We start from the raw sequence: 12711 nt of genomic DNA on the forward strand, positions 1-12711 counted from the left end.
CTTTTGCGCTTTCAGTATTACAGCACTAAAAGAGAGAGAGAAAAAACAATGTCGACGTTTCAAAAATAAGTTAAATTAGAGCAAATTCTATCAGGGAAAAGGTCTTGCCAAGGCCGAAACTATTGAGGAAAAAATAAGAGCAAAAATACAATTTTTATTATTAGCTTCGTAAATATTTTGCTTTTTCGTTTTAACAGGAAAATAAAAATTAAACTTGGCTTATAAGAAAAAGAGAGGCATTTTTATATATAAATAAATAAATAATTAAATAATTAAATAATTAAATAATTAAATAATTAAATAATTAAATAATTAAATAAATATATATATATTTATTAACACCATTCTTGGTTTAAATATCCGCTATTTCACCTTATACTCTTCTTCTTCCTCTTCCTCTTCTTCTTCTTATTTCCATATATATATTATTTATCTAAAAAGACTATTAAAATCATTAATATTAATATTGATATTAATATATTAAATATATTAATAAAGATATATATATATATATACATTTAATAGTAATAATAATAAAAATCATTCAATATGAAACTTCGTACTCGACTGATAGTTGCCGTGGCCAGTATTAGCTTTCTAGGCTTAGTGGCAATTTTCGGCCTATACAGAGAATCGATCATGACAGGCAAGCAAACAGCTAAGCAAGCAAGCAAGCAAGCAAGCAAGCAGACAAATAAAAAACAGAATTCAAATAAACACACACACACACATACATACATACATACATACATACATAAATATATATAAGAACAATATAACAGAATATAGAATCCGACAGTTTGGATAATGTCACTCATCATTCCATTTGTTCATTTGTTCATTTGTTCATTTATTAGTCATTCAGCATGGTGCAATCAAATTGCGCATCACACCATACAGTTCACTCTTGGCTGTTCTGTTGATCGTTATTGTGTCTATCCCACCTATGATTGGATTTGTGTCCTCAGTTACTTTAACTGGTTTTGTCTACGGTTTTCCCGGGGGCATTATACCGGCCACCACTGGTAATATATATATAGCGATATAAAGAGTAATAGAGAGAGCATTTTACTAAATCTATTATTATTATTATTATTATTATTATTATTATTAATGCTCAGCTTTTATTTTATTATAAAATGTATGGTATATAATCTAATTAAATTATTTCTTATATTTTCAAGGTGCCATGATTGGGTCCTCACTTGCTTTTTGGCAAGTAAATACATATGTCTTGTGTAAAGGAAACAATATACATGTTTTATGCATATGCATTTAAATATATCAAGATATATATAAATACTAAATTTTTTCTTTAAAATTAATTAATCGTATTTTACTTTACTTTATTTTATTTTATCTTATAGGATTATTCGCCGATACCCGCTTGCTCGTTTTGTGCATCTTTCTCCTGCCAAGCAAGCTACCTACAAAGCACTCGAGGAAGCAATTGAGCAAGGTGGATTAAGGGTAAATTATTCATCTATTTGGTGTTTCAAAATATATGGCCAGAAAGAAAAGAAGCCTTTTTTTTAAAAAAAAAATATGTACACCTTTCATGTTATACACTTTAATCTATTGTTTGTTTGTTTGTTTGTTTGTTTGTTTTTATCATTATCATTATTGGATTTATTCCCATGCTTTCTTTTTCATTCTTCTTTTTGCCTTTAAACGTTCATTTCACTCAATGATATGCCTTTGTTGTATAGATAATGATACTACTTCGTTTGTGTCCTCTTCCTTGGCCATTAGTAACCTTGCTGTTTTCCATGATTCCAAACTCTCGGTGGTCAGATTTCCTGATTGCTACTGGGGTCGGCATGATCAAGGTTACGCTTGAGGTGTGGATTGGCTCCCAATTGGCCAACCTATCCGATCCAAACCTTCCGCCATCTGCACATCGGGTAGCACTGGGCATGATGTGCGGCGGGTTTGTATTATTGCTCGCAATTGGCTTCTGGCTCTATCGTCTGACGATGGCTAAAGTGCGGCAATTAGCAGACAGAGAAATACCCGAGAATATAAACGAAACACAACAGCTATTGATCTACAAACAGCCTGATCTCGAAGCTCTCGAAACCCTCGAAACCCTTGGCTCACCCTTGTACAAAAACGATACCAAGATTCAATTGAACTCATAAAAAAAACAAGAAAATCCAAAAAAACAAAAACTTATATCTACATTTATCTATCTATATAATTATAGCCCTTATGAATATAAACCATAACCTCAACAACGACAGTACCAATAGTAATACTTAATACTTAATGATAAAAAAATAATAAAAATAAAAGCAGTCTTTATTTGATATGGACAAGAAATAATTAAAAGAAAAGTGAGGTAGAAAACGCAAAAGCAGATATGATTTCTTACTTTGCATATTTTACATTTTTCATTTGATACACTACTTTCCTGAAGAAGAGGTAGCTTAAGATTAGATTTGATGATTTATTTCATTTAAATAAATAAATAAATAAATAAATAAATAAATAAATAAATAAATAAAGAGTACACTGCTTGTAAATATTAGTGTGGAGCAATTGATATTAAAACAAGACAGGGAGTAGGGTAAGGTAGGGTAGAATACAGTTAAAAAGCGTATGGTGGCGTAGGAAATGAATAATAATAATAATAGTAGTAATAATAATGATAATCTAAAAGACGATTAAAAACCATATTTAGAAACCAAACCAATTGATTTATGTACAAAATTTAATGAATTTAATATACACGTATATTTATGGGTTTAATATTCATAGCCTATTTTTTCTTACTTACCTCAATCATGGTTCTGGCAATAAAATCGTAGGAAACTCTTGCTTACATTTCTTGCAAACACACTATGACATTATTAAGGATTTTATTAGAAGAAAACAACAGACTTTCTAAATTACTCCATTACCACTCTTTTCCCTCGATAACCACATAAATAGGGAAGAACGAGAATAGCAAACAATAGGGTTCCGTTAGTGTAGTGCATCCTTAGTTCATGCAGTCCACCATCTACACATGTTGGTCCAAGCGATTCTTGAATGCGATACCGTTCTCGAATAAATTCTGGGACGTTTTCCATAGTAAAATGAATAAAGACAAAGATATATTTTATGTGAAAAAAGAATAAGAAGAAGAAGTAAAAGAGAATATTTTTATTTATTTATTGATAAAACACTATTAGTATGATGGTTAAATGATTGAGTTTGAATCACATTTTTATATTATATATAGATATTGTATATATGTTTGTGCTTATAAGAGTGTAATTGTAATTGTGAATGTAATTGTGAAATTTGTGTATATGAATGCATGAACAAAGTCACATAATTGATTTAACTCGACTCTTCATCCTCTGGATGTTTTACTGCAACTTCCTCACGGGTACGACATTCAGCCTTCAGTGCCTCTGTGTTCCAATTGCTGGTCCACACAACCGCAACGGTTACAAGACAGGATACAATGAGAGCGCCTACCAGACCAGCCCAGATGCCAGTGAGACCCCAGCCGGAGCGGAAACAGAGATAGAAACCAACAGGCAGCGCACACACATAGTAAGCCACCAGATTGCACCAGGCACCGACATGTTGACGGCCTTGTCCGTTCAAGACACCATCGGCGATTCCGGCAATGTTGTCTGCAAATACAAACAGGGCGACCCAGGGTAAGAGTTTCGCAACCGCAGACACGACGTCAGGATCGCTGGTGAACATGTAGGCCCACTTGTGACGGAAGACGAGTAGCAAAAGACTGTTTAATCCGGCAACGAGTACGGCTGCGTAGATTGCAGTGTGGGCAGCGATTCTGGCCTGCTGTGGGCGCTGGGCACCCAGCAGGTTTCCGACCCGGTTGGCCGAAGCGATTCCGACACCAAATGCGAGTGTGTAGAGTGCGGTAATGGAGGTGAGGACAACACTTTGTGCTCCCAGACTAGTGGTATCAATCCAGCTTGCTCCAAACGCAATGATCTCATAGGCCCAGGTCTCTGTACAAATCAAGAGAATTCCAGGGATGGCAAGTCTGGACATGGGACCCCAAGCACGCCATTCGAATGCTTGACGGGTAGACCATGCTGGCCAGACCTGGTAGCCGTCCACACGGTAGATATAGAGAGCCATAAAGATAACGATGAGCCAGTAAGTCAGACAGCTGGCCAGTGGAGCACCCGAGAAGCCAAGTCCAAGCGTCGAGGACCAGACCAAGACATAGCTGAGCAGAATGTTGATCGGAGCACCCATCAGGAGAACAAGCGTCGGGGCGCGGAAGATGCCTTGGGCCTGCAGCATTTTCTTCAGAGCTTCAAAGATCGCAAAGGCTGGTGCACCTAGGATCATCCAGCGGACGTAGCAGCCCGCAAGACGGGCCACTTCAGGATCCTGTCGAAGGAGCAGGAACACCGATTCGGCAAACCACCACAGAACGCAGACGGGGATGTAGAGGACGGATAGAAAGGCAAGACAGCGCTGGACATGCAGACCGACGATCTTCTTGTCGTCTGCACTTGTGAATGCCTGGGAGCACAAGGTATCGAGCGCCAAAGTTCCACCTGTGGCAACTGAAAGGCCAGTGACAGTGACGAACATACTGCCTAGGGAAGCCGAAGCGAGTTCAGTGGCACCCTTTTTTTTTATTATTATTTATAAAAAGTAGAAATAATTAGAGAATTAGAATACAATGGTATGAGTTTTAATATCTGATATAAACCAAAAAAATAATAATAATGAAATGAAATAGAAGAGTAGATCTTGATTTCTTTATACATACCAAATGGCCAGCGCTAATTACGCTTACACTCTGGAGACTGTTCTGCAAGAGGTAGCTGAGGACAAGCGGCATGGCATTGTTGATGAGCCATTTGAATTCTTGTTTATAGGCCTTTGAGACCAAAGGACTCTTTGAAGTCAAGAGAGGGGTATTTTCTGTTGGTGACATTTTTGTGTATGTGTATGTGTATGTGTATGTGAATTGGATTTATGGTAATATAATGATATTATTGTCGTATATGCTTTGTGTGGGTTGTTTCCAATGTGTGTTCATCAAATCAGAAGTGAGAAATGCCGTGTGTGGAAGGGGCTTGTAAAGGCACAAAGAATATAGGAGTAGCAAAAAGCCAAGGAAGAGGTAGAAGTAGAGATATAAAAGGAAGTAGAAGAAGAAGACAAGGAGAAGAAGAGCAAGAAAAATTATCAGAGCAGCAGGAGTTGGACCCTTTTTATTATTGAAAAGATCGGATGCCTCTTGGCTTTCTTTTCCTTTGACGGCGCCTCATTTTGGACGGAGTGCAGAGGATAAAAAAATAAAATAAAAAATAAACCTCCTCTCCACCCCCCCTTTTTTTTTTCGTTTGCACTTGAACGCAGCCAAAAATGAATCTTTCATGTAGTGCGATATTCTCCTGGTCTTCTAGAGATTTGTGCACCTACTAACGTCAGACCACCAGCCCCATTTTTCTGTTTCCCTCTTGAATCCTAAATAGAAAAATAAAAACCATACATTATCAGTATGGCATCATCGGCAAGCTGCCCAGAATGGATTTCTATTGTTCTGCTTATTGGACACCATTTCCCACTCTCATTTTATATCATATACACTTTTCTTTTTATATTTGGCTGTGAATCTAAATCTAAAAGTGAATGTGACTTTGGTTTTTCTAGAAGTTTGAATTTTATTTTTATTTTAAATTTTTGTCTATACAAGTAACAAGGTCGTAGTGCTTACCAATAAGCTAGTGTTCTCTTGCCAAACATAGGTGTGCTAGTTGTCTTTAGGGGAATAAGCTCTGATTCTTTATGGATAGTTGAACAAGATGCAGATATAATATATCATGTGTAACTGATTGCTATACTTAGAAGTGTTATTATCTTATATATGAAAATATATAAAAGGCTCTCTGACTTGCTACAAAAGAGGTATCGATTGGCCAAATACGGTCCCACAACTCTTGATTTTACCTTAATCGTGTCTCGTTCCTAACACACAAGCAAATTATCTGTTGACCCCGCTCCGACTTTAGATGTGATCACAAAGCCCTTGGTAAGAAGAAGAAATGTTTAAATTTTGAAACCCACCAAGTGTATCCTGTCAAAAACCAAAAAAAAAAAGAATAATATACATGTACGTGGCTAGAAAGACATGAATAAAAGTGTTTTTATTTAATAGCTTTGGATACCTTTTGTGAAATTAAATTCCTCCAGGAAAATACAAAGAGTTTATGATGCAATAGAGGATTGGTGGTGGTATATGACATGTGTATGGTACATAAAAGCAAGACAGTAACCTGTTATTTATATAATCTGTAATGATGATACTACAGTCGTGTAAGGAATGTAAGGACAGCAGCAAATACTGTCAAGAATGCTTCTTTCATGCACATCAAAACGAACCTGCAGACCATGAAGCAGCAAAGCACAAAAAGAAAACGCACAAAATGATAGTATTCTTGTTTTTTGAATATTGCTTGGCTCGTACCTTTTGGTCTTCTATATCTCTGTGGCGAGGGTCAACGGTAAAGCCATATGCCGCTACCATATTTGTACGCTTCCACACAATCACCAAGAAAACCATTTCAATAGTCAGAGACTTTGCTGTATCATAATCGAAACATTTCAAAGGTCGCACGATGTATGCGTTGGCGGTATTAATATGATGCAAAAAAAAGAATAGAAAAAGTATTAAAGGTGTACAGACTGAATAACAAGGTTTGACTCTCTTGTCACCTTTACTCTCACACCATAATTTATTTATATAAAAAAAGAAAAGAAAAATAGCGGAGTTGGACCTCTTCAAATTGAACAAAAAAAAAAAGCTTTTTCTTTATTTCTTTTTGGTTTTGCTTATCCGCTCAACTTCATTAACACCATCCTTAATATACAAATATATTAAATGAGCTGATGCACATACACTATAAAGATAAAAATAAGAATAATCTTTTGTCCAGTTTATATTGATATAATAATATTATTTTGCGAGTCAACCATGTATGTGTGTATTGAATTTTAGTCATTTTCTTTAATTCATTTATATACTTCTTGTAATTACTATATATATATATATATATTCAATTGATGTCTATCTATTGTTGTTATAATATATTTGGGGTACCTTGATTAAATCTGTAATATAATAAAACTAGACAAGGCAAAGTCTATTTACCTTGTTTGGTTCTTCTTTTTTTTTCTATCGATAAAGCAAATGAAATCTAAAACACAATACATAGATACATATAACAACTTACATTTCTTATGATAAGATGGTTTATTCAGTTGAATTTCAAAAAGAGAGAGAGAGGGAGAGAAAAAGAAGAAGATCTTATAGGCCATAGATTGAGATAAAGTAAGAAACTGATTAGCTGGGTTTTCCTGCATGTGTTTTTATTTATTTATTTATTTATTTATTTATTTATTGTAAATCACATCTTTCTGATAGTTTCACAAGATGAATAAATCAATACGGTTGCACAATAGCCTTTTTTTTCTGTACAATAATTTTATTTTTAAAGACTCTCAAGACTTAAAGAAGTGTATGGTATTACAAACGTACGGTCCAGACAATCATCTCTAATTCAAACGTTGTATTTATTTAACTCAAGACCAATACAATAGTCCTTTTTCTGTTTTTTATTATTAAATATCAATACACATACTTTTGTATTGTATTTGTTTTAATGAACGCTAAGAGGTATCATAATAATAGACATTTATTCATTAAATGAAGACCCAGTAAAGTAAAGTAAAGTTAAAAAAAAAAGACCATCAAATCAATCAATTAATCAATTGCTTGTTATGATAGAGCTACCAGTCATTAACCTTGCAGGCATTAAGACTCTTCCCTTTAACCATTTCATTACCCTCCAAGTTAAATCTCCAATTGTGCTTCGTGCACACAAGTGTGTTACCCAACACATTTCCCCAGGTCACCAAATCAACTCCCTTGTGAGGACAGAACCGATTGCATTCATATACACCATCAGTTGTCTTGACCCGAATCCGGTTGCCATTCACAGGCTCAATGGGTCTACCAGAGAACACCTTTTTAGAACCAGGAGAAGTCTCAGGTGTAGGACCAGCAGCATCCGGACCACCACCGCCATTATTAGTAGTAGGATCAATGGTTGAGTCTTTTGTAGGTACAGTTGCATGTGAATTGTTTTCATCCTCAGAGCTGTCTGATGAATCACTCTTCTTCTTGTAAGATTTGTTTTTCTTTTCTACAAAAAATAAAAAATAAAAAAGAAGAGCATTGTCAATGAGCTTTCATTCTGTCCCTTTTCATATTTCTAATCCTCACTATATCGTGTTTTATATAGATGCTTAAAATAAATCCAAGTCAATCTTACTCTTTTGATATTTTGGGCTAACGGCTGCTCTAAGAAGATCTCTAACAAGGGGTAACAGTGGAATAACCTATTGTCAATTGGTGCGCACACGTAAACCAATTGATTTAATAACTGTGATTATAGTCTGTAATTCATGAATTCCCCTCCTTTAATATAGGTAGGTATATCACCTTCCAGCTATTATCTGACAGATCACGGAGATCGCGAACCTAAGGATCAAGCTCATTAGCATTTCATTTCATTACTTTTCTTTTTGTTTAAAAAAAAATAAGATTATGTGATTCACTTACAAAGCCAAGACGATTGGCTTCAAGAATGTCAATGTCGCTGTCAATCTGGTCTTCAGTCCATGATCTTTCTTTGCCGATCTGTTCTATCAATGTAGATGTTCTCTAAACACACCATTGTCAGTTTACGCTACAAAAAAAAATCCATATATACACCACAGTTCATTATATATGCATATATATATATATATATATATGTGTGTGTGTATGTGTATACGTGGGTATCAAAGAAGCTAACCATAGAGTCTGGCAAGGGAACGTTCTCAATCTCTAGATATACATTTATATGTTTAAAACAAATGATAAGACTTGTGACTTTACAATCGTTTTTTATTATTATTTACCATAACCTGCATTCTTTCCAGAAGAGGCAGGAAGGGAGTCAAGATAAGACTGGTACATATCAAAGCTCTTCTTGTTCTTTCCCATGGCAACAACGATAAGGTAATGTAAGAATTTTGTTTTAAAAAAGAAAGAAAGAAAAAAGAAGTGAAAGAAGAAGTGAAAGTGAAAATGAGTGAGAGGAAGAGTCTGACTTTTAATTATGCGATTGCAGAGGGATTCAAGACTTGAATTTCATACATGCATTCGGTAATACAATTCATCAAATGATCAATTGTTTGTTGTCTCTGAAGAGTCTGATGATATTCATCACTCGCCAGCATCTCCTCAACCATTCCCTTGACCTCTTCTACGGTCTGGTATGTCTCTGCTGCTTCCTGAGCTGTGATGTCCACCTTTTCCTTCAATTCAAGATATCCAGGTATCGATTCAAACGACAGTTGGACATCCTTGATTTCATTCTCAACCTCTTCAATCTCCTCCTCCATCAATTCAACCTCTTCCTGGAGTCGTCTGGTCTCCTTCTTTTCGGCTCTCAGGCACTCTTCTCCCTTTTCTCGCTTTTGCCGAACAAGGTACACCTTGTGCCGGAGCTGTGCCATGTGTTGATCGGATACTTTGGACTCCGGTAAAGCATTGACCTGTTCTGGTTTGGGTGGTACGACTAGACGAACACCTCTTTCTCTTTCTCTTTCTCCTTCTTCAGAAACTGGACTGTGCGCCTTGAAAGTCTGGGGTGCAATCTGGTTTTCCTGATAAGCCACCATCCCAAGACCATTTTCAGATGGTGACCGACGAGGAAACTCTAATGGATCTTTGTAGATGTCACGAAGAGGACTTCGGTGTTGAGTGTCTTGACCAGACAACTTTTTTTTTTTTGGATGTTATTGTTATTAAATAAGCGAACAAACAAAACAGATAAATAACAAAGTTCTTAATTAGCATATATTAAAAAATAATAATATGTACTCATTTATTTATAAATGAGTACAAGAAGTAATAATACCTTGTCTTTAGGATTCATTGGACTAACATGGCTTTTGGAATCTAATGTATCTTTGACTAATGTGATCTAGATGAACATTAATAAGAATAACAAATACAATAAATGTTTCTTTTTATATTAATGCTTATATATATTTATTTATTTAAAAAAAAGTTAAATAGATAAATGAGGCATGTATAAGAAAGACATATATAGGAATCCAAGGTTGGATCAGAGTATACCTTGTGACTAATGGTTCCTGGTGATGGTGATCGTGCGTTCTCTCGGTTGATCGTACTCATGATTGCTATTGGGTGAATGGAACAAGACAAATGGTGGTTTAAGAATGAAGTTACTGATTACTGAAAAGTGACGTGGATTTATTTATTTCCTCACTGCATTTATTTAATTAAATGTATATATATATATATATATATACATATACATACATGCATACATATATTGTCAAGACAATACACCTTGAACAATGTACATCATACTTGGATTGGACCTTCTTATTCTACAAATATACAAGAAATTTAAACAACTTGATTCACATACGCATACATCATTTTTATTGATCTGTTGCTTTTTTTTTTTAAAAAAAAAAAAGAAAAACAGGAAAAGAACAAGGATGAATTATCCATAGTTGATAAAAAAGATATACATTCTAATCAAATGGTTTTCTTCCCACTTTCTTTGTAAAGCGTTGAATGTCATCAAGCAAAAGAGCATCTTCTTCAAGTGCAGCAAAATGGCCACCCTGATGATAGTTAATATAAAACGCACAGACAAATTTGGTTAATTATCACAGCATTTGTACAGTACCAAGAAAGAAACCAAAGAAGAAGAGTTAGAAAAGATTAATTGAAACTAATTTTGTTTTCTTACCAGATTATGTTTTGTGAAAAATACAAGGTTAGCCGTGAGATTAATCCATTCGGCTGGCATCTATAAATCCCCACACGCATACGCATATACAAATATTAAGAATATTATGTATAGACATTGGTATTGGACTTACTTTCATCATTTCGCCTTCATAGATAGTGTACCCATGAGGAATAGAAATGGCCTCAAGTGATAGAGAATTCACCTGCTTTCCCTGGAAAACCTCATAGTACAGACGAGTAGAGGGACCAATGGTTTTTGTCATCCAGTAGATTGTTCTTTCATTAGAAAGAAAGAAAAGGGACACATGTCTTGTGTAAATATGCAGAATCTGTGTAGGTCTTGCCTGTCATTTGCTATACTATACATTTGAGTCAGGAATTCATCTTGAGTGATAGTATCAGGCAAAACCGTGCCCTCAGTGTCTCCAGGGTGATAAGTCCAGGCGTGGTATTTTTCCAGTAGCCAAGCTTAAGTAGTCCAAAAAGTTAACATATATGTATATACATATATTTATAGATTGAAACAAACTCAAAAACACACACACACACACATACCTAAAAGACCAACAGGACTATCTGTGAGGGAATAGGCCAATGTATAAGGACGTGTGCCCTGAATGGCTCGGTACCCAGCATCATTATTGTTCTCAACATCCATAAACGACCGACCAACAATTTTAACCGCACCGTTTCCGTAAACAGCGTCAAAGCCAAGAGGAATACTGGATAGAAACTTGACAACCTGAAGAGGGTGGGACATGACATTCTTGACTGTAGGTATCGGAGGAACAGACAAGGGCATTGATGTCAAGAAAGCTTTACAGTTTTCAGATCTATGGACAGCAATCCACTTTCCAATCACAGCTCCCCAGTCGGTACCAAAGACCACTTATAAAAGAAAACCAAACAAGGATTATAAGTATAATACATGAGAGCTGTACTAGTATCAGACCAAATCAAAGCAAGATACAAGAAATAAGAAATGAAACAAAGTAAGATTACTGTATTTGGTATAGCCGAGTTTGACCATGAGAGTATTGAAGATGCTTCCCATCTTCCCACAGTCAAAGCCGGTGGTCGTAGGAGGGGATGAGAACCCATAGCCTGGAAGACTAGGAACAACAACATGGTATGTCTGGAATAACTCCATTAATCAATAATGAATGAATTGATAAATGAATTGATAAATATACATCTATGAATTTAATGAAGTTACAAGAACCTGTCTTTTTCTTTTCTTACCTGTCCTCCATTGACACCATCTCTTAGAGGGTCAATTAATTTGTGGAACTCATAAAATGTGGATGGCCATCCATGGAGCAAAATGATAGGAATAGCATCACTCTTGGTAGAAGGCTCATGCACAAAATGTAGGTTGATATCCTCAATATCTCCTCGGTAGTGCTTCCAGCGGTTCATTTCTGCGCGTGATTTTTCCCAATCAAACGCGTTTCTCCAGGCATCAACCATGGGAGCCACAGCCCAACGAGGCGCACCATAGGACCACCCGACATTGGCATCAAGCTCTTGAGGATAATGCACATTCGCCAGTCTGTTTGCCAGTTCTTCCTTTTGGCTTTCAGAAAGGCTCGGAATACTAAAGGGTACAAAAGACATATTTAAAGAAGTAAAAATAATGATGAAGAAGAAACTGAAAAATATATATATGCACATAATTTCTGTCTATTTAAATAGAAATAATGCTGACTATTATTGTAGCTGGACCGAAATTTCTTTCTATTCTTTTTTCTTTTTATGAAAAAAAAGTCTATAGAGAGGAATTTGGCGTTAAATCACGATGTTTATGTTATACAGAAACTCTAATACCTCAAGACAGCCACAGTAGCCATGATCCGCAGCACTTACTTGAATTAATA

The 12711-nt window shown here is 35.6% G+C and overlaps 6 protein-coding genes across 6 annotated transcripts; 1 reads left to right on the forward strand and 5 right to left on the reverse strand.

The window, feature by feature from the left end:
* Positions 1-405: 405 nt before the first annotated feature.
* PHYBLDRAFT_188210 (hypothetical protein) lies at positions 406-2306 on the forward strand. Its single transcript, XM_018439467.1, has 5 exons — positions 406-646; positions 858-1025; positions 1185-1236; positions 1368-1470; positions 1710-2306. Exons 1-5 carry the CDS (start codon positions 550-552, stop codon positions 2139-2141), a joined length of 852 nt encoding a protein of 283 aa, XP_018288016.1. The 5' UTR covers positions 406-549; the 3' UTR covers positions 2142-2306.
* An 817-nt stretch (positions 2307-3123) lies between these two features.
* On the reverse strand, positions 3124-5125 carry PHYBLDRAFT_126801 (hypothetical protein). Its single transcript, XM_018429126.1, has 2 exons — positions 4757-5125; positions 3124-4611 (listed from the first exon to the last, which is right to left on the reverse strand). Exons 1-2 carry the CDS (start codon positions 4922-4924, stop codon positions 3328-3330), a joined length of 1452 nt encoding a protein of 483 aa, XP_018288017.1. The 5' UTR covers positions 4925-5125; the 3' UTR covers positions 3124-3327.
* Positions 5126-5367: 242 nt separating this feature from the next.
* Positions 5368-6556, reverse strand: PHYBLDRAFT_149145 (hypothetical protein; the record flags this gene model as incomplete). Its single annotated transcript, XM_018432223.1, has 2 exons — positions 5368-5460; positions 6461-6556. The coding sequence occupies 2 exons, from the start codon at positions 6554-6556 to the stop codon at positions 5368-5370; spliced, it is 189 nt and encodes a 62-aa protein (XP_018288018.1).
* Positions 6557-7667: 1111 nt separating this feature from the next.
* On the reverse strand, positions 7668-9068 carry PHYBLDRAFT_182697 (hypothetical protein). Its single transcript, XM_018438662.1, has 6 exons — positions 8959-9068; positions 8853-8884; positions 8618-8719; positions 8498-8536; positions 8328-8394; positions 7668-8198 (listed from the first exon to the last, which is right to left on the reverse strand). Exons 1-6 carry the CDS (start codon positions 9041-9043, stop codon positions 7783-7785), a joined length of 741 nt encoding a protein of 246 aa, XP_018288019.1. The 5' UTR covers positions 9044-9068; the 3' UTR covers positions 7668-7782.
* Positions 9069-9156: 88 nt separating this feature from the next.
* On the reverse strand, positions 9157-10243 carry PHYBLDRAFT_149147 (hypothetical protein; the record flags this gene model as incomplete). Its single annotated transcript, XM_018432224.1, has 3 exons — positions 9157-9822; positions 9963-10028; positions 10184-10243. The coding sequence occupies 3 exons, from the start codon at positions 10241-10243 to the stop codon at positions 9157-9159; spliced, it is 792 nt and encodes a 263-aa protein (XP_018288020.1).
* Positions 10244-10611: 368 nt separating this feature from the next.
* On the reverse strand, positions 10612-12451 carry PHYBLDRAFT_171996 (hypothetical protein; the record flags this gene model as incomplete). Its single annotated transcript, XM_018436710.1, has 7 exons — positions 10612-10704; positions 10833-10892; positions 10966-11110; positions 11200-11302; positions 11390-11722; positions 11837-11978; positions 12077-12451. The coding sequence occupies 7 exons, from the start codon at positions 12449-12451 to the stop codon at positions 10612-10614; spliced, it is 1251 nt and encodes a 416-aa protein (XP_018288021.1).
* Between the last annotated feature and the right edge of the window lie 260 nt (positions 12452-12711).

Source organism: Phycomyces blakesleeanus (genome assembly GCF_001638985.1).
Source record: "Phycomyces blakesleeanus NRRL 1555(-) unplaced genomic scaffold PHYBLscaffold_20, whole genome shotgun sequence".
Lineage (NCBI taxonomy): Eukaryota > Fungi > Mucoromycota > Mucoromycetes > Mucorales > Phycomycetaceae > Phycomyces > Phycomyces blakesleeanus.